Raw genomic sequence first — 20,288 nt, 5'->3', positions numbered from 1 at the left:
AGTCACAGACCTGGGTAGCAATCCTGATTTGGGAAGAAGAAATATTTCAAACTGATAGTTCATATATCTGATTAGGTTATAGCCAAATATAAATGGTGTGTGATAGGAATTCTGAGGAGTCTTTTAATTTAAGGAAAACAGGGACAGGACAATGAAGGCAAAGGGAAAATCCAGGGACCATGACAAAGGATCAGGAAGTAGTTTCTCTTCTTCTAAGATCAGTAAATGAATTTAGGAAATTCTACAAAATGATTGTTAGGCCATGTCCAGGGCTCTCTTCCACGCAGCCTGGAGAAGAAAGTCACTGGCTTGACAAGTGGCAAAAACAAAAATGTTCCTTTTTATGTTTCCCTCGTGTCCACAACCCTGTACGTGCTCCTCTCTGAGATGTACGTGCACACGCCCACCTTCCTAAATTCCTCTCCTTTGACTGGACTTTGCACTCCTGTCTTGTAATTATAGTGAGGCTGACACGCAGAGGTTACCTTGACTCCCCCAAACCAAATTAGCCAACAGGGCAGGTTAAAAAGCAATTACAGTAGCCCATAGGAAATCACAATGGACTGCAGCTAACACAGAAAAAACAATTACCATAATCAATACACTTTAAGCACATCAAAATGAATATTTCCACATGTCAAAATGGTTCCAGATTCACAAAGCAACCAAACTAAACAGAAAACACATTTAGTTTTCATAATGACTCTGCATGTGTCTTTGCCTTATGTCGGATCCTAGCCTCTTTTCTTACAATTCTGTGAGGTTTTGCTTTTTCAAAAAAAGGATTAAAAAAATTTTAATTTTTTTCACCTGGACCTATTGCTCCACTTGGCTTTTTCATCTGATTTTAGTTTGTTTGTTTCTAGTCTTTCCTCCCTCTGCTCCAGCTGGTCCTTTCACCTCCTGTAATTTATCTTGGCCCTTACTTCTCATCCATTGAGTTTACACTCTACATTAATTCAGTCTGTCTTTGATTCCACTCACTTATGGGGCTTATTCTCTTCACATTTCAACCTCTCTCCTCACAGTCTTCCTCTCACTTCAAATAATTTAGTGCTGTTCTTTTAAAATTTATACCCTACATAATGATCTCCATATTAATATGTCTTCTCTTTTTCCCCATTTTCTTTTTCTTTTTTTTTTTTACTTACCCTGACTGTACTTTCTTAGACACAACATAAAACAAAAGTCTTTCATAATTTTGATTGTTACAACTTCTGTCACACAATAATGCGTCTGATCATCTTCCTTGGTGACTAAACCATTTTTCTTTTGCTTAGTTCCTTGTGGCATCTACGTTTACTTGGGATCCACCCCACCCCTCTGGCAGAATTAGTGTCCAGATGAATAATCATTGCCTACAAATATCTGCTCACAGAGATTTGTTCTCTTATTTTTTTTCCTACTTCTTTGGCTGTGTTTATGCATTTTCGGCGCTACTGCCTTTAACTAGCCTGGCTGGGATAGGAGTTTGGTGCTGTTTTTCCTTTTGTAAAGGATTAATTCACCACCACTGGTTGCTTGTTGGATATATTGTAATGACTCTTTAATTTAGCAATTATTTATTGAAGACCTATGCTATGCAAGGCCTGGTGCCGGTACTATGAGAGATATAAAGAAGGTTTTAACTTCTAGGGAGTTAAAGCTTCCAAGAGGAGAGAGAACACCAGATGAAGCTATAAATACTTCTGGCTAGTCCTCTTACAGTATTCCCTATCTCAATGAATGGCAACACCATCAATCCAGCTGCATAAGTCAGGAACGTGGGGACATCCGTGATAGCTCTTTCTCATACACATCCAATCCATTATGAAATCTTATCCATTTTACATCCTAAAATCTCTTAAATTTGTCTCTTCTCTTCAACTTCACTGTCACCATCATGGTCTAAATAGACTAACGAGGGCTTCCCTGGTGGCGCAGTGGTTAAGAATCTGCCTGCCAATGCAGGGGACACGGGTTCGAGCCCTGGTCTGGGAAGATCCCACATGCCGCAGAGCAACTAAGCCCGTGAGCCACAACTACTGAGCCTGCGCGTCTGGAGCCTGTGCTCCGCAACGGTAGAGGCCACGACAGTGAGAGGCCCGCGCACCGCGATGAAGAGTGGCCCCCGCTCGCCGCAACTAGAGAAAGCCCTCGCACAGAAACGAAGACCCAACACAGCCAAAAATAAATAAATAAATAAATAAATTTATAAAAAAATAAAATAAAATAAATAGACTAACGAAAGAGCCTCTTAATAGACTACCCCGGCTGCTCTTGTGCCCCTACAACTCATTCTGTGTATTTTAATTAGTTCTCTTTTAAAAGTACAAATCAAATCATTTCACTCTGTCCTTAAAAGTGCACAAATAGCTTCCCCCTGCTTTTAGGAGAGTGTACTGGATTGTCTCTTGACTTCTCAGCATCATTGTTTCCTTCTATGTTATTTCTTGATTTTCAGGGGTTAGCAGCCTGTAAGCTACATTTCTCAGACTGCTTTCCAGTAGGGTTCTGGTTTACTGTAGGTGCTTGTCTGATAGCTCACAAGTGAAAGAGAAGAAAGAGATTGCTTTGGCTGTTGTGGGTAAGTATGTGAACCTCAGCAGAGTACTGAAATGACATTTGGCCAGCAGCTTTCAGAATCTCATAAACATTCAGGACACACTGACTTTGCAAAGAAAGAATGTAATGCAAAAACTAGATGTCTCCAAAGCAGTTTTAGGAATGAATTATCTCAACTGTTCTCAATGGCAGTGGTCTGATCCTCAGACATTACAGCGACTCGGCTTCTCTCTGGAATTACCACGTCTGACGTTTCCGACCAATCATCTTACTCTCTGTACTCTTGGCTTGGGGTTGGTTTTGGTTCTGCTTACTCATAGTTCCTTGAGGCCTCTGTTTCCACATTTTTCTATGTCATTTCAGCTTCTGCTTTCACTGTCTTCTTATCCTCTTCCTGTATTTCTCTGTTCGAGTTCTTGAGAAAGAGAAACTGAGTAGCCCAGGTAATCACTCTCATCTCTAGTTGAGCAGACTCAGTAGTACCTCTCTAAAACTTCATTTTTTTATCTGTAAAATGGGAATAACACCACTTAACTGTCTTACAGAGCTGTTGTGAGAATCTGAATAGATAATGTATGTGTAGCAGCCAATATGGCACCTAGCAAATAATGCTCACATGTGAATTCCTTCTTCCCTTTCCTTCAAGTCCATGCATAGTGCATTTTTCTAGATTAGTGGCATTACAGTTACTTATCAAGTATTTGCTGTATGTTAATAAAAACTATGTATGTGTGTATACATGTGTGTGTGTGTATATGTCTATATATATATATAGAGAGAGAGAGAGAGAGAGGGAGAGAGAAATATTTACTTAATATATATCTCTAGCTATTGGAACTTAGATATTCAGAATAATAATGTAGATATAAAATAAAAAATTATAAACACTTGTTATTTTTGAGTATTTTATCTCTCTTCAAATACCTGCTATTTTATTATGCTCTCAAGCTTAAGATGGTCTCAGGTCTCCATTCCTGGGTTCCTTACAAAGTTCTGCCAAAACAATTACATAAATCTCTCATACACTTATCTGGAAGGCTCCTCTTCCATTCCCTTCCCTCATGTTTGTTCTCCAGCCCACCATGTACCACTCATTCTAATGCTGATTTTGACAAATGCACACATGAAATCTATAATTGCCCTGCACATCAACGTTTTACGAAGAGGCCACATATACATTTTCTGGTGAGAGAAAATATGAATGTTTTTTGTATCTATTTTTATTTTTTGTATTTATCTATGTTTATAATGTATATATTCATAGACATTCTAGTTATGATATTTTTCAAAATCCAGAAATATCTGAAACAAAACCAAACAAAAAGTAACCCCAAATGCTTGAGCTCTGTTATAGGCAAAACAATGGTACAGGCTAAAAATCAGACCTGGCTTTGAGTCCTGCCTCTGCTACTTATTATCAAGCAATTAGGAAATTTCTAAACTTGGAAGGAAGCACAATGATATAGATGAGAACTGTATGTTAGCAGAATAAATGTTGTAGTAGACAGAGCTGATTTTATTGTACTTGTCTGCACACTTTGCAGTGGTCCAAATGACACATATGCCCTGGTGTGGCAATGGCACCCTGGGGAATAGTCTGAAGGAAGATGGCAGGAGGAAAAAGCTGAAAGGAACAGAGTCTATGGGATGGAGCATGGTGGCTGGTAGCAGTATGTCCAGCCTGAGACCAGACAGGAAAGAAAAGTAGGGCTATCTCTCTTTAGAAAAGGAGCATGCATCATTCAGCTCAATATTAAAGAAACAAACAACCCAACCCAAAAATGGGCAGAAGACCTAAATAGACATTTCTCCAAAGAAGACATACAGATGGCCAAGAAGCACATGAAAAGATGCTCAACATCCCTAATTATTAGAGAAATGCAAATCAGAACTACAATGAGGTATCACCTCACACCAGTTAGAATGGGCATCATCAGAAAATCTACAAACAACAAATGCTGGAGAGGGTGTGGAGAAAAGGGAACCCTCTTGCACTGTTGGTGGGATTGTAAATTGGTACAGCCACTATGGAGAACAATATGGAGGTTCCTTAAAAAACTAAAAATAGATTTACCATATGACCCAGCAATCCCACTACTGGGCATATACCCAGAGAAAACCATAATTCAAAAAGACACATGCACCCCAATGTTCATTGCAGCACTATTTACAATAGCCAGGTCATGGGAGCAACCTAAATGCCCATCAACAGACGAATGGATAAAGAAGTTGTGGTACATATATACAATGGAATATTACTCAGCCATAAAAAGGAACGAAATTGAGTCATTTGCTGAGACGTGGATGGATCTAGAGACTGTCGTACAGAGTGAAGTAAGTCAGAAAGAGAAAAACAAATATCGTATATTAACGCATGTATGTGGAACCTAGAAAAATGGTACAGATGAACCGGTTTGCAGGGCAGAAGTTGAGACACAGATGTAGAGAACAAACGTATGGACACCAAGGGGGGAAAACTGCGGTGGGGTGGGGATGGTGGTGTGCTGAATTGGGCGATTGGGATTGACATGTATACAGTGATGTGTATAAAATTGATGACTGATTAAAAAAAAAAAAAAAAAAAAAGAAAAGGAGCATGCAGGTACCAGCTCCACATCTTTGATCTAATCGTGGCATTACAGGTAGATAGTTTCTAGTTTCTAGGCTAAGGTAGGAGACAATCATCTTGAATATTGATAATTACCTAGTTTTGTAGAAAAATACTTCTGTCTGTTTAACAAGTTATATATAAAATATCAGAATCCCGATGGGGATAGAAAAACATATGCCACGATAATTTTCTTTTCAGAAAATAGGAAAAAGAAAGGCATCTTATGGCATTCTTAGTACATATTCTAACCACCAAATAGATCAATAAGCGTTAAAGAAGGAATATTTATAGTATGGGAATTTTTTTGCTACTGGGAGTAGCTGGGGTTACTGAGGCTGGAGAAGAACTACTTACCCTTGGAAGACTTAACTAACTGTGAGAACCTGTTGATGTTGGGCAGAGTAAGACAGACAGGAAGCTATCGGAAAGCTCTTGGTGTTTACCTGCCCCCTCTGAAATAATTATTATTTTGTGTAAGAAAAGAGGACATTCTCAACTTCAGGCTTGGGTTGAAAGAAAGGCAGATGATACGACAGATTTGGGGATGTTAAGGAGATATTTCTGCCAATATCAGCCTTTTAAAATGTTGCTTGCACTCTTAAAATGTTTGTATTGAGTATATACTAGGTGATACCAATTCATACATAATCTGTTTAATAACCCCCTGAGCTATGTCCCATTAATGCACTTTATGAATGAAACAAACTGTAGGATTTTTATCATTCTGACAATTGTATTTTTGGGCACCTGATAAAAATAAATTCATCATCACTTTGTTATATATTATCTATATTGCTCTGGTTGTTCATGTGATGATCTTGCTTCCTAACACAACGACTGGCTCCTTAAGGGAGGTGAGCACTGGCCTCGGGAGACCATAATCACGCTCTAAGGCTCCTCTGTCCACTGTCTGGCTGCATGGCTTGGGTAGATTGCTTAACCTGCCTGGGCTGCATTTGTAAAGCAAGGGAGTTGAAGAAGAGGCCCTTTAAAGTTCCTTCCCACTCTGTGCTCCATGGTATCACAGAGGGCAATCATTCTTGTTCAAGTTTACTCTTTTTCACAGCCCTGAACTCAGAGGACTTCCCCGTCATAGCTCTTGAACTGTTAAAGAAATCTGTTGTGCTTGTGTGCTTCCAAATCCTGGTGCTGAAAAACCAGCCTTTGGTTCTATGAAGAAGTAGCCCTTGAAAACGAAACTAGACATAAGATTGTAATAGTCAAAGACATCATCATCAATCATAGCCAAGTGACAGATTTCATTTTAATCCCTTAATAATGATTTTTCTCATCTTTACAGGTGACAAAATCAAAGTTCTTTACAGAACCTTTCTAAGTAAATATGCTACTTCACTGGGAAATATATTATTAGACCCTCATTAGACTTTCATTTGCTGCTCCTGGAGAAAAGTGTTCTAGATTTCCCAGGATAAGTCAGAAGTTACTTATTATAAATAATAAATGCTATCAGGGGTCCAGCATTCAAGTTAATACATCAAACAGACACATAATCCTAACATATAAGTTTCAATCAGAATTAAAGATAGATTGCATGTACTAATGGACATTCCTTATATGTAAAGTTAAGCAGCTATTCTTCTAGCTGTTTCCATCATAATTGCACGAGGGCTCTGAGGTCATGTCACAAGGTACATATACTGTCATCTCCATGCTATTATCACATTTACATGCAAAGAACTCTAGTTTTCCCACAGAAGAATAACTTTTTTTTTTATAAATTTATTTTATTTTTATTTATTTTTGGCTGTGTTGGGTCTTTGTTGCTGTGCGCGGGCCTTCTCTAGCTGCGGTGAGCGGGGGCTACTCTTCGTTGTAGTGCGTGGGCTTCTCATTGTGGTGGCTTCTCTTGTTGCGGAGCACGGGCTCTAGGCACGCGGGCTTCAGTAGTCGTGGCTCGCGGGCTCTGGAGCGCAGGCTCAGTAGTTGCGGCGCACAGGCTTAGTTGCTCCGCAGCATGTGGGATCTTCCCGGACCAGGGCTCGAACCCGTGTCCCCTGCGTTGGCAGGCGGATTCTTAACCACTGCGCCACCAGGGAAGCCCAGAAGAATCACTTTTATGGGGTCAAGGTTTTAGGGGAAAGGCGTAAAAAAGACACATATAGTTTCTCTTTTTCCTCAGAAGCTTTCACAGTAGCGAGGTTTGGCCATGACAGTATGCTGATTGGGAGGCTTTATCTCTAGAAGGCCAAATGGGGGCCGAGGGAGGTGATGTGGGGATCGGAGGGAAGAATCGGGAGAGGAATGGGGTCAGAAGCCCTGGCCAGCCCTACAGACAGTGCACGTATCCTCTAGATGTATAGTTTTGAGACCTGTAAGTAGCAGCAGTAGCTGACTTATAGATTATGGGTCCAAGAAAAGTGAGGGCACCCTATATCATGTTGAAAAACTTGATCTCAACCTGCAGGTCCAATACAGTAGCCACTACAACAGGCAGCTATTTAAATTGAAATTAATTAAAGTTAAATACAAGTTAAAATTCAGTTCCTCTGTCAACATTTCAAGTGCTCAATAGCCACATGTGACTACCGGCTACGGTCTTAACGCAGGTAGAGAACATTTCCATAACTGCAGCAAGTTCTATGGGACAGCATTGCTTGAGAGTCTAGATTATATGAGAAATCAACATTTAAAACTCTTGAAGTATAATTATTACTGGGGAAGGATATATTCTATAGTGGTTAATAGCACAGATTTTGTACCCAAACTTTCTAGACTCAAATCCTGGGTCCAAGCCTTGCTAGCACATGACCTCGGGCAAGTTACTAACCACTCTGAGCCTAAGTTTTCACATCTGTAAACTAAGGATGATGATGGTATAGCTTTTATAAGGTTGTTGTGAGGATTAAATGGGTTAATGTATGTAAAGCACTTATAATTGTTTCCAACACATGGCAAGTGCTATTTAAAGGCTACTTCTTAATATTATTAGTTTCACATTAAAACATACTTCTATAATTTCGTATTATTACCGGGGAATAGACACAAATAGATTCATGTGTCTGATCCTTTCTGTACCCATCTTTCCCCGTGAACCGAATCTTTCTGAGATAGGTGAGACACTCTCTTGTCAGCATGACTACATCTAGGACGAGGGGTGAAGTCTGCTCCTTACTTGTACAGCAGAATGTCAGCTGCCTGGAGTACTGGGTAGGTGAGCAGGCCCATGGTTCCATTCTGCTTCTCCTTGGCAGTCTTTGCCTGCGGCAGTGGAAAGAGAGGAGGGAAACACATCCGACATGAACCTAATTATAATGCTAAATTAGGAAATCTTTAAAGCAAGCAAGGGGTGATCTGAAGCCACCTGTAACAACATTCTATCTCAGTTCCTGTTAGTAACTCTGGCCATCTTCTGGCTGGCTTGTCTCCATGCTCCAGGCTTAGGGAGGAATAAGGTGAATCCGCTTCCCCACTGCCCCTTGAAACAGTCCTGCACTGCCACTATTTCTTTTTCATTTTATTAAAGTAAGGACATAAGATTTTCTAGGTTCCAAATCAGATAAATTCTAGATTTCACAGGGAAGGTCAGAAAATACCATGAAATTAAATTTCTATAAATTAACATTAGTTAACATCAAACTGTTTGTGGAAACTTCCCAGGAAGTCTCACACTCTGCTATTGACAAAACTGTAATGTTCCCTTAAAATCACATTAAAACAAAACAAAACAAAACCCCTAAAAATCATGGCATTAAACACAATGAAACTGGGTTTCCCTGGTGGCGCAGTGGTTGAGAATCTGCCTGCCAATGCAGGGGACACGGGTTCGGGCCCTGGTCTGGGAAGATCCCACATGCCGCGGAGCAACTGGGCCCGTGAGCCACAATTACTGAGCCTGCGCGTCTGGAGCCTGTGCTCCGCGACAAGAGAGGCCGCGATAGTGAGAGGCCCGCGCACCGCGATGAAGGGTGGCCCCCGCTTGCCGCAACTAGAGAAAGCCCTCGAACAGAAACGAAGACACAACACAGCCATAAATTAATTAATTAATTAATTAAAATTTTAAAAAAAAACAATGAAACTAAGAGAAAATTTCATCTAACCAATCCTAATTATCTGTCCTGAGAGTAAAGTGATCCAATAAACAGTACAGGTGGTATAAACCAAAATATTTCCTTAACAGGGAAGCTGATGGAAACACTGGAGGTGACAGTAGAAATATTTAACAACTGGCGATCACTGGGTGCTGAATGTGAGCCCTAGTGATACTAAGTCCCTTGCTGCAGGGAATCTGGCTTTCTGAGCAGAGCTACTTATTAGCAGGGGCTACGGTGTGCAGTTCACTGGTAATTGCTTCTAAGGCCTAGGTATACCATATCCTGTAAAATGATAAATGGATATTTTGGTATATTTTGGTGTGTAGATAAGTTTTATTTGTTTAGTTAATATGAATCACTTCCCTGAAATCCAAAGATTCCTGAATGAAATGAACAACTCAATTTATAAACCTGCATGATTCTGAGGACCAAACTCACGTGCTCACAACTCGGGGTTCCCCAACCAAAATGCAGACACACCCTTTGAGACTGGGTCTGAAAACCACAGCTTCCCTCTTTAATCATCTTAATGTTCCATAATTTAGTTACAAATTTTTCTAGTTACTTCAAGTAGTTTCTGGCTTACAGCACTACTAATGCTATAGGCCGTTTATAGGAAATTTGAAAGTTTGACCATACAATTCCTTCAGTACACCTTATTACAATGTTCATGATAAAGGCCAGTTTGCAATGATCATAGGGTAATTATAATAAAAATTTAATTTGGAAATGAGCAAATGGGAAAAGAACCCAGTCTTTAAAAATTGCTACTGTATTAGATTTATAGTCTTTTTATATTAGAATACTGGACCTTGAAACTACAAAGGAAGTGGGGAGGTGTGGAGAGCTCTATTACTTATTGGATGCCTATTATGGGCCCCAGATGCCTCACATCTGTTCTATCTCATCAATCCTCCAAATAACCCTGACCTCTGCAGCCCTGACCCTACCCTTCCTCCCCACTGTTTTGTCCCTCACTGCCCCAGTCAAAACCAACCTAGGGGTTCTTAGCTCTACCCATAGAACTGGAACCTTTCCCTCCTAAAACTTTTTACACTTTGTTTGTTAACTGTCTGTTCCCAAATAAACTATAAGCCTCATGAAAGGGGCTGTATCCATCCATCCTGGTGACTGCAATACCTCCAGCACTTAGCGTGATATGAGACTAGCAGAAGGCATCACCAGTATTTGTTAATGAAGGAATGACCATAGAAGGCAGTATACCATGCTCTACGATTAAGACTGGCTTTGAAATCCATGTTTTCCCCAAAGATAAGGAATCACGGACTAGTAGAAGCCTTCTTCAGAATCATTCACTAGTAACGTGTTACCAGGAGGTCCTTAGACAGTATTTTAAAGTGGGAGGGACTTCTCTGGTGGTGCAGTGGTTAGGAATCCACCTGCCAATGCAGGGAATACAGGTTTGATCCCTGGTCCAGGAAGATCCCACATGCCGCGCAGAGCAACTAAGCCCATGCGCCACAACTACTGAGCCCGCGAGCCACAATTACTGAGCCTAGGTGCCTAGAGCCCGTGCTCCACAAGAGAAGCCACCGCAGTGAGAAGCCTGCACACCACAACGAGGAGTAGCCCCTCCTTGCCCCAACTAGAGAAAGCCTGTGCGCAGCAACGAAGACCTAACGCAGCCAAAAAAAAAAGTGGGAGCATTTCCCATTAAATCAGTTCTTATAAAAGGATTTCAGCATTCAGTGTTCAGCTTAGCATTACCATATTACGATAAAATGGGAAAGTCTTGTCCCAAACCAAAATACGGTAGAGAACATTACAAAATTTTTGTTTCTGACTCCTGGCAGGTAACGATTCTGCAGCATCACCAATACCTCCTATTTAGACACTGCCACATTAAAGCTCTGTCTGTTTTTCTCTGCAGCATATGTGAAGCCTTCTAAATAGGAAATCAAAGCCTTTCGAGGAAATCAATGGCCCTGAAAATATGCTGGAAAGACGCTTGATACTAATATTAGTGTTGACATAGTGGCGGGCCACCTACACTCAGGTTATCCAATTGCAAAATACATGGGAGTAAAGTACTTTGAATTACCCAATTTATATTTCTCTGCTGAACTTCTTAGAAAAATAACAGGCTTAATTCTTCTGTGGGTTTGAACTGTTGCTTGGACTCAACTTGTTTAAATATTAAATATAATATGTTGTCTCTTCTCTCCACAGTGAAAACATTCTGGCCTTAATGCCAGTTAATTCCGGTGGAGGCAACTTCAGAGCCCAGTAATCCAGAAATGGTGATCGTTTGTTAATTAGAACGTGGCACGTTCAAAGTCATTACCAAGTCTATGTAAAGGTCACTCAGGACCCACCATGCACAGATAAAATCAAATAATTAATAAGCTGGATATTTTCATCTAGTTTTTCAGTTGGAAAGAATCTTAGAGAACCCTCTTACTTTCCGTTTCATACCCTGAGGCGGTGAGGTTAAAGATGCTGGTCTAGCTAGCCACTAGAGTAACAGACCAGGGAGGCCAGCAAACTCAGGATTCCCAGAGCCTAACACAAAAATAAACAGAAAGAGGAAAAATAGCTGCATTGGGGACTGAACTTCTTTCTGTTTATTAATCAGATCACTGGCATTTACCTTCCACTGGTGTAAATGTTGTAATCGGGGTAGTCTGACCATGCAGGTAAGGATCCAACTTAATTGTGTGTGTTCAGACACCTGAAGAAATAAAATAGAACATTAACAAAGGTGGTCAATATCTTCTTGCATATGAGGCAAAACCAAACAGACAACAAGTATTACCTTGGCTAAAAATACCCCAAACGAGGGTAATTAAAAAAATTAAGGGGGCTAATTCATAATGCATAGAATTTTAGATGAAGAAGACATCTTCAAAACTACCCAATACCATTACTAGTCTAGTGTTTAAATCCTCTTCACAACATCCCTAGCAAGCAGCTGACAGTGAGAGGGTTTCATTATGTCCTGAGGCACCTATTTCAGCACAGGGCATCTAGTCAATATTTTATAATAACTTTGCATGGTGTGTAATCTATAAAAACATTGCATCACTATGTTGTACACCTGAAACTAATATAATATTGTAAGTCAACTATATGTCAATTAAAAAAGCCAATGTAATTAAGACACACACATGCACACGCACACACTGGTCAAATCCTCTCTAAACGAATTCTAAATATATGAAAGCAGCTGTAATATTTTACATGTAAATGGCAAAAAAAGGTACTGGACTTAAAGACTGAGTCCTTTAGACCCAGAGGAATTTGACATTTAGGAATCACTTTATCATCTGAAAGCATGTTTTTAGATAGTTTCTATTTCTTCCCTTTTTTTTTTTTTTTAAGAAGAGGTTTAGTCAACAAGAAAATATAATCTTTTCCCAATTTGTTTTTGTTTTAACCAAATTCAATCAAGTCACCAAATCTGGCAACAATTGGGATGATTCTTGGGTCCAGGCCAGGTTCTAATTGGTGACCTAGAATATAAGGCCTACGCATCCTGTTTCTGGACCCTGGGGATTCCGAGCCCTTCATCCATTGTGGCTTTTTGTGTGTGTGCCCATCTGATTTCCTTAAAAAGCAGAGGCTGTTGCCAGCTCTGAAAAGTGGCCCCAAATGTGTTCTTTGTGGGTTTTGCAAATGGAACATAAAGGAATGAAGCTGAATCAGCCCAGGCCTATTTTACTAGCAAGGAATCGCCATCTGGCATAAGATAATTTCTCGTTTTTTTCCCTCAAGTCATGGAGAGGGAAGAGCTGTTTTTCACATGTTTGACAAGGAATCGCTTTTAAAGTTTTGCAAGTCGCTGGGCTGAATCTGTCATCTTTCTTCCAAGAGGCATTTGGGGTTCATTGAGGGCAGTGACTTTGACAGCACTGTCCATGCAAATTGCTAACTGCTGCTGTAAACAAACAGCTATCAGACAGAAACAGTAACCCTGGATGGAAGCAAGAGGATTATAGTTGCTTCCAATCACCAAGCAAAACACATTCCCATTGGGACTAATAAAACAAGAGCTGTTTTTTGACATGAAGAAGTAGGAGAGATTTTTTTTTTTTCTTCTTTACTGAATTGGGGAAAGGAATAAAAACACAGAATATAACCATGGACATATGGAAAGAGACAAGATGATTCCTTTCCTTCAACTAGGGCTCAAGAGCTCAGCTTTGGTGATATGCAAACAGCTACCATTATGTCTCCATGAAGTCAAGTATTTTCCAGTAGCTTTTTATTTGGCTATATGGAATGAAACTTATTGAATATTCTGCAGAGATCTTCCTGGTGTTTCCAAATAATGTGGCATTAATTAATTCAATTATCCTTATTTGGAAAAAGTAAGTAAAAGGTCAAAGGCAATTAATTTTCGCAATTTATCTATAATATAATATTATAATTTATAATATAAATTAATATATCATTAATAATTACACAAGAAGGGTAGTATACTTTAGGATTTAGCTCTCTTAATTTATTCATATTCATGGCAACTGCTTGGAAAAGGTCAGATTTCTATCTGGAGAAAAGTGAAAATGGTATTAAATATAGTACGTTCTGCCTTATGTTGTGAAATCACAAACAAAATAACAATATAATCTGGTTTAGCCACAGAAAAACAAAAGCATGGAACAATAAGGTGGTCTGTTGACCATCCACAAACAAGTCAGCAGTGATTTAAGATTTCTGACCTCCTAATTATAACAAGTAAAGACATATGTATTCTTCAGTTAACAGCAGTTTTGCCCATCTTGTTCACTGTTGTAAAACAAGAATCTGGCACACTGTAGGTGCTCAATAAATATCTGTTGAATGTATGAACAATAACAAAGGCTGCAGAAAGAATGGATAGGACCAAAAAGAATCCATTAGATTTAGCTACAGACTTGTTGGTGATCCAGGCAAAAGCAGTTTCAGGGGAGTGATTGGGATGAATGCTAAATCTATTATAGAAGGGTGGGTTGAAGCGTGACTAGGAGGCAGAATATGAAGGCAGACGTACAAGAAGTATAGCAGAGTGGATAAGAACTCTCTCTCTGAGCTTAGGCTACCAGATCTGAATGCTAGTTCTGCCACTCAGTAGCTGGGTAACCCTGTGTAAATGACTTAACCTCTCTTTGCCTCAGTTTCATCATTTATAAAATGAGATTAACAACAGTATCCACCTGACAGTGCTTAGTACAGTACCTAGCACACAGTAAGCACTCAATAAATGGTAGTTATTATGACTATAGATAACTTTTAGAAAGACTCTTTTAACTTTTTATTCTGAGATAATTATAGATTTGCATACAGTTGTAAGAAATAACACTGAGAGATCCAGTATACCCTTCACCCAGGTTCCCCCAGTGGCAACACCCTGCATAAATATAGTGCAATATCACAACCTGGAAATTGAATTTGATACAATCCATCCACCCTATTTAGGTTTCACCAGTTTTACACGTACTCATTGGGTGGGTGTATTTAGTTCAATGCAATTTTATCACATGTGTAAGACATTTCTTTTTTAAGGAGTATAGAAATGAAGGTAACTAGTAGGGATTAAGAATAAAAATTTTGTTTTGTTTTTTAAGGTGGGATAGACCTACATCTTCCACTGAAATAGGAGGAGGAGAAATAAATACAGATGAGGATCTATCTTGTGGGATAGGAGTGGAGAGCAGAAAGTGAGAGAACTTCAACTCTAATGGGTTCTGTTATCTCTGAAAATAGAAGACAGGGTGATTAGAAATAAATGGGGTAAGAAATATACTCAGTGGAATTGCTGGGTTTGAAAGGAAGGAATAAAAGATATTTTGGAATAGAGCTGTATAAGACTTGATGCTTTGCTGGTGTTTTTGTGAATGAAAGAGGACAATCATCTGTAAAATACACTCATGGGGAAACACTGGTATTCTTCAGGGTAGACTAACATGTTCTGCCTAAATATTTAAAATTTTAAAAAATTTGCAGAAAAAATTAAATCAGTTGATTGCATCTTTCCTTTGGTCAGTAAGGATTTTTAATACGATCTAAAAAGTACTAAAAATAAAGCAAAAATCTTGATAAATGAAACTACATTAAAATTAATGTAGTTAATTTTCTCTTTATCAAACACCACCATTAAAAGAGGGAAAAATGGCAAGTCACAGAGTGGGAGGAGCTATCTGCAAACCTATACAGAATATACTGGTACACAGACTATGTAAAGAATACCTACAAATTGATAAGAAAAAAGCAGATAACCTTATACAAATTGGCCAAATGCATTAAATGCAAATTAAAGTCATAATGTGATAACCACTACACCCTCACCAGAATGATTAAAATGAAAAACCCAAAATACTACCAAGTACGGCAAGGATATTGAGTAAACAGAACTCTTATACAGTGCTGTGGGAATGTAAATTGGTCCACCAACTTTGAAAACCGACTGTACCCACTAATGCTCAGCATTCATATAACATATGACCCAGGTATTCCATTTCTAGGTATATACCTAACAGAGATGTTTACATATGTTCACAAAAATATCTGTGCAAGAGTATACTGTAACAGCCCCATATTGTAAGTAATCCAAATGTCCACCTACAGAGAATGTATAAATTGTGGTATATTCACTCAACGGAATACTACAGCAATGAGGAAGACTGAATTACATTTAACAACAGGAAAGAATCTCACAAACATAATGTTGAATGAAAGAAGACAGACATAAAAGAGTATATACTAAATGGTTCAAATTATATTAAGTTTAAAAACAGGTTATCTTAGGGAAGGGATGTTTAGTGATTGGAAAGGGGCATAAAGGGCAATGCAAGTTACCCATGTAACTTGTACATGGGTGTGTTCAGTTTGTGAAAATAGGTAAAAGGCTTGTAAATCTAACTATACTTGGCCTTGAATAAAAGTTAAAACATTTCTGGTGCTTAAAATAAGGTGGAGGGACTGCTGGAATAGCAGAGCAATAACCTCTGAAAATCTGTTCCTCCATAAAAGCAATGAGAACACAAGCAAAAATTGTCAAAGTCAACTTTTACAAAACTCTGGAAAATTAGCCAAAGGCTTACAATAATCTGAAGAGTACTTATTTAAGAAAAACATCCAAACCCCAGTAAAAACAGCGAGCTTTGTGGCATTTTAACTTGCCCGATTCCCATTAGCTTCTCCCCATACCTGTGGTAGCCATGAAAACAGCAGCCTAGCAGCCACTGGAAGGGAATGTTAGGGTTTGGAGCTGCTCATAAAGATCCAGCCCCAGAGAATCATCACTACTCGACCTGTCTGACAGCTCTCCATTTGGAAAATGGGGAAAAGCCCCATTTGCAGGGCTGGCTATTATTTGACCTGATTAGAGCTCACTCAGTGGGAAAAGCCCTAGCCCTAGGACACTTTTCAAATATAATCATCAGCAATGATTTAATATTACAGCTGCCTGAGGTGCTGATACCAGTAGGAGAAAACAAGAGGCTGTCTAGAAAACTTAAGGAGAAAAGCTGGGAAATGATATGCTTATAGAGTACTTTGAAAAGACCTGACACATTCCTGGGCCTCCAGCAGGCCACAAGTATGTGCAGGGCTGTGCACACGTCCAGGAAAGCGCTGAGAAGATCCTAATCTCTTACCTCTAGCTCACCCTGAGGCCCTGTGTAAGCCCCTCAGCAAAGGGTTGAAAATATAGGAACAAAGCATTTAGACATTTCTGCTCAATCATTATCTGAGTACTAAGCTAACCCAGCAGAGACTGCAGTGGCCACACATGACTATGAAGACAGACTTTACAGAATTGTTGCAGAAAAGTCACTAAGCAAACATAGCAACAACAAAAATGAACCCTAGGTGGTGGGTGGAGGGAAGATTTCACTAGTGAATTCCCATAAGCATTGAAAAAATTAATACCAATTCTTCACAATCTCTTCTAGAAAAATAAAAGACGAGGGCACACTTTCTTACTCATTCTAGGAGACGTGTATTATACTGAAACCAAAACCAGGCAAAGACATCATAACAAAAATAACTATAGGCCAATGACATGAATATAGATGCAAAAACCCTCAACAAAATACTAGCAAATTAAATCCAGCAACATATATAAAGAATTACACAACATAATCAAATGGGATTTATTCCAGAAATGCAAGCTTGGTTTAACGTCCAAAAATCGATCAATGTAGTACTACAGTAATTTAGAAAATGTATGGTATAAGGATAGAACATATAGATCAATGGAAAAGAAGTGAGAGTCCAGGAGTAAATCCTTACCTTTATGGTCAATTGGTTTTCAACAAAGACGCCAAGACAGTTCATTGGGGGAAAGAATAGTCTCTTCAAAAAATAATGCTAGGGCAACTGAACATCTACAGGCATGTACCTACAAGCAAAAGCATGATGTTGTAGCCCTACCTCTCACTACACATAAAACTTAACTCAAGATGGATCACAGACCTCAAATAACAGCCAAAACTATAAACTGCTTAGAAAAAAAATAGGAGTAGATTTTCATGACCTTGGTTAAGCAGTGATTTGTTAGTCCATATGACATCAATAACACAAGCAACAAAAGGAAAAAACAGATAAACTGGTCTTCATCAAAATTTTAAAATGTTGTGTTTCAAAGGACACCATCAAGAAAGTGAAAGACTGTTCACGAAATAGGAGAAGTTACTTGCATATCATGTCTGATAGGTAGCTGTATCCAGACTATGTAAAAAACTCATAAGTCAACAATGAAAAGACAGATAATCCAATTTAAAATGGCCAAAGGATTTGAAAAGACACTTCTTCAAAGAAGATATACAAATGACTAATAAGCACATGAAAAAATGCTCAACATCATTCGTCACTAGGAAATTGCAAATCAAAACCACATTGAAAAAAACAACACATTGAGATACCACTTTACACTCACTAGGATACTTAAAAAAAGACTGACAACAAAAAAATGTGGGGAAAGAAATGAAAAACTTGGAATCCTTATACAGATCTTCCTCAACTTACAATGGGGTTACTTCCTGATAAACCCATCATTGAGTTGAAAATATCCTAAGTTGAAAATGCATTTAATACATCTAATAAATACAACATCATAGCTTAGCTTAGCCTACCTTAAACATGCTCAAAACACTTACATTAGCTACAGCTGGGCAAAATTAGCACAAAGTCTGTTTTATAATAAAGTGTTGAACATCTCATGTAATTTATTGAATACTGTACTGAAAGCGAAAAACAGACTGGTTGTATGGGTACACAACTGTCATAAGTGTGTCTGTCAGTTGTTTGCCCTCGTAATCTTGTGGCTGACTGGGAGCTGTGGCTCGCCGCTGATGCCCAGCATCATGAGAGGGTATCAAACTGTGTATCGCTAGCCCAGGAAAATAAAAAAGAAAATTCAAAGTTCGAAGTACCGTTTCTGCTGAACGTTTATTGCTTTTGCACCATTGTAAAGTCGAAAAATCGTACGTTTGAAGCATCCTAAGTCAGAGACCCTCTGTACATTGGTGGTAGAACTCTCATACAAAGTAGTGCAGCCACTTTCAAAACCCTTTAACAGTCCTTCAAAATGTTAAATATAGAGTCACCATATGACCCAGCAATCCCATTCCTAGATGTATACCAAGATAACCAAAAACATGTAACTATACAAAAACTTTACACACAAGTTCAGAGTAGCATTTTTCATGTGGAAAACATCTGGAAAAGTGGAAACAACCCAAATGTTCACTGACTCATCATGAATGAATGAACAAAATGTGGTCTAGCCATACAATGGAATACTACTCCACAATAAAAACAAATGAAGTACTGATAAATATTACAACATAGACAAACCTTGAAAACGTTATGTTAAGTGAAAGAAGCCAATCACAAAATGCACTTGTATGAAATGTTCAGAAAAGGCAAACCCATAGAAGACAAAGTGGATTGCAGGTTGCCATGGAGAGGGGAGAGGGGCAATGGGTACTGGGTTTCATCACGGAGTGATGAAAATGCTCTAAACTTGATTGTGGCGATGGATGCACAACTCTGTGAATATACTAAAGGTCATTAAATTGTACACTTTAAATGAGTGAATCGTATGGTATATGAATTTTATCTCAATAAGGCTGTTTAAAAAACTATGCAGGTGGAATTCATCACAACTGTTCTTTGATGCATCATCCATTAATTATTCTGTGGCAATGAAGATAATGTAGTTTGAGTAGTCCTGATTTTCTGATCTTTGGCATGACCTCCACTTTCCTCCACACAGGAATTTTTCTCCCCACAGGAATAGATGGCCCTCAAATCAAAGCCAACTCCAGATCCTTTCACAACGTGAGTGGGGAGAATGGGTTCTCATCAATGAAGAAAAAGATGCCAGAGCTGCTGCTGTGTTTGACGAGCCTCCCCTTCTCACTTAAGCCCACTCCATCAGGTTTCACCTCCACTGCTCCACTACAACCGTTCACCAGTCAGCAATGCTAATGGTTAAGATAAAGTGGTTGTCTTACTTGATATATTAAACAGCATTTGACACAACTAATAATTACTTCTTCCACCTTGATTCACTTTCTTCACTTGGCTCCCCAGACACTGCATTATTGTAGTTTTTCTCCCAGTTTCAATACTTTTTCTTCTCAGTCTCTTTGTGTGGTTCCTTCTCTTCTCCCTGACCTCTTAATATTGCAGACACCCAGGTTTTAGTCCTTGTTTCTTTATTTACATTCTTTTTCACACTCACTCTCTTTGCAATTTCATCTCATCTCATGGCTTTAACTACAATCTGTGTAACTGATGACTTCTAAATGTATAACTCTAGCCAGACCTCTTTGCTGAACTCCAGATTCATATATCCAACTCTCCATTCAGCATATTTGTGTGGATATCCAATGGACATCTCAAACTCAGTCTACCCAGAACTGAGCTCCTGACCCTCCTTCCCAAACCTGCTCTACCACAGCTGTCCTTTCTGTTGGTGGCAACTCCACCCTTGCAGTTACTTAGGCAAAAACCTTGGAGTCATTCTTTACTCCTCTATTTCTCTCATACTCTATGCCTAATCCATCTGCAAATCTTGTTGCTTCTACCTTCAAAATATATTCAGAATCTCTTAGCACTTTCACCTCTTC

At 39.0% G+C, this 20,288-nt stretch overlaps 1 protein-coding gene across 4 annotated transcripts in view; it reads right to left on the bottom strand.

The window, feature by feature from the left end:
• Nucleotides 1-20,288, bottom strand: part of WARS2 (tryptophanyl tRNA synthetase 2, mitochondrial) — an 86,638-nt gene that overhangs the window by 9,374 nt on the left and 56,976 nt on the right. For 2 of the 4 annotated variants that reach the window (XM_082459679.1, XM_082459680.1), the window contains exons 3-4: nt 11,819-11,899; nt 8,289-8,374 (exon numbers count right to left, since the gene is read on the bottom strand). In XM_082459679.1, coding sequence (XP_082315805.1) covers nt 8,289-8,374; nt 11,819-11,899 — 167 coding nt within the window. The remainder of the gene's footprint in view (nt 1-8,288; nt 8,375-11,818; nt 11,900-20,288) is intronic. The other 2 variants (XM_082459681.1, XM_082459682.1) reach the window with 1 other exon arrangement.

This window comes from Balaenoptera physalus (genome assembly GCF_965194825.1).
Source record: "Balaenoptera physalus genome assembly, chromosome: 1".
In the NCBI taxonomy this organism is placed as follows: domain Eukaryota; kingdom Metazoa; phylum Chordata; class Mammalia; order Artiodactyla; family Balaenopteridae; genus Balaenoptera; species Balaenoptera physalus.
This window is presented reverse-complemented; position numbering and strand designations above follow the sequence as displayed.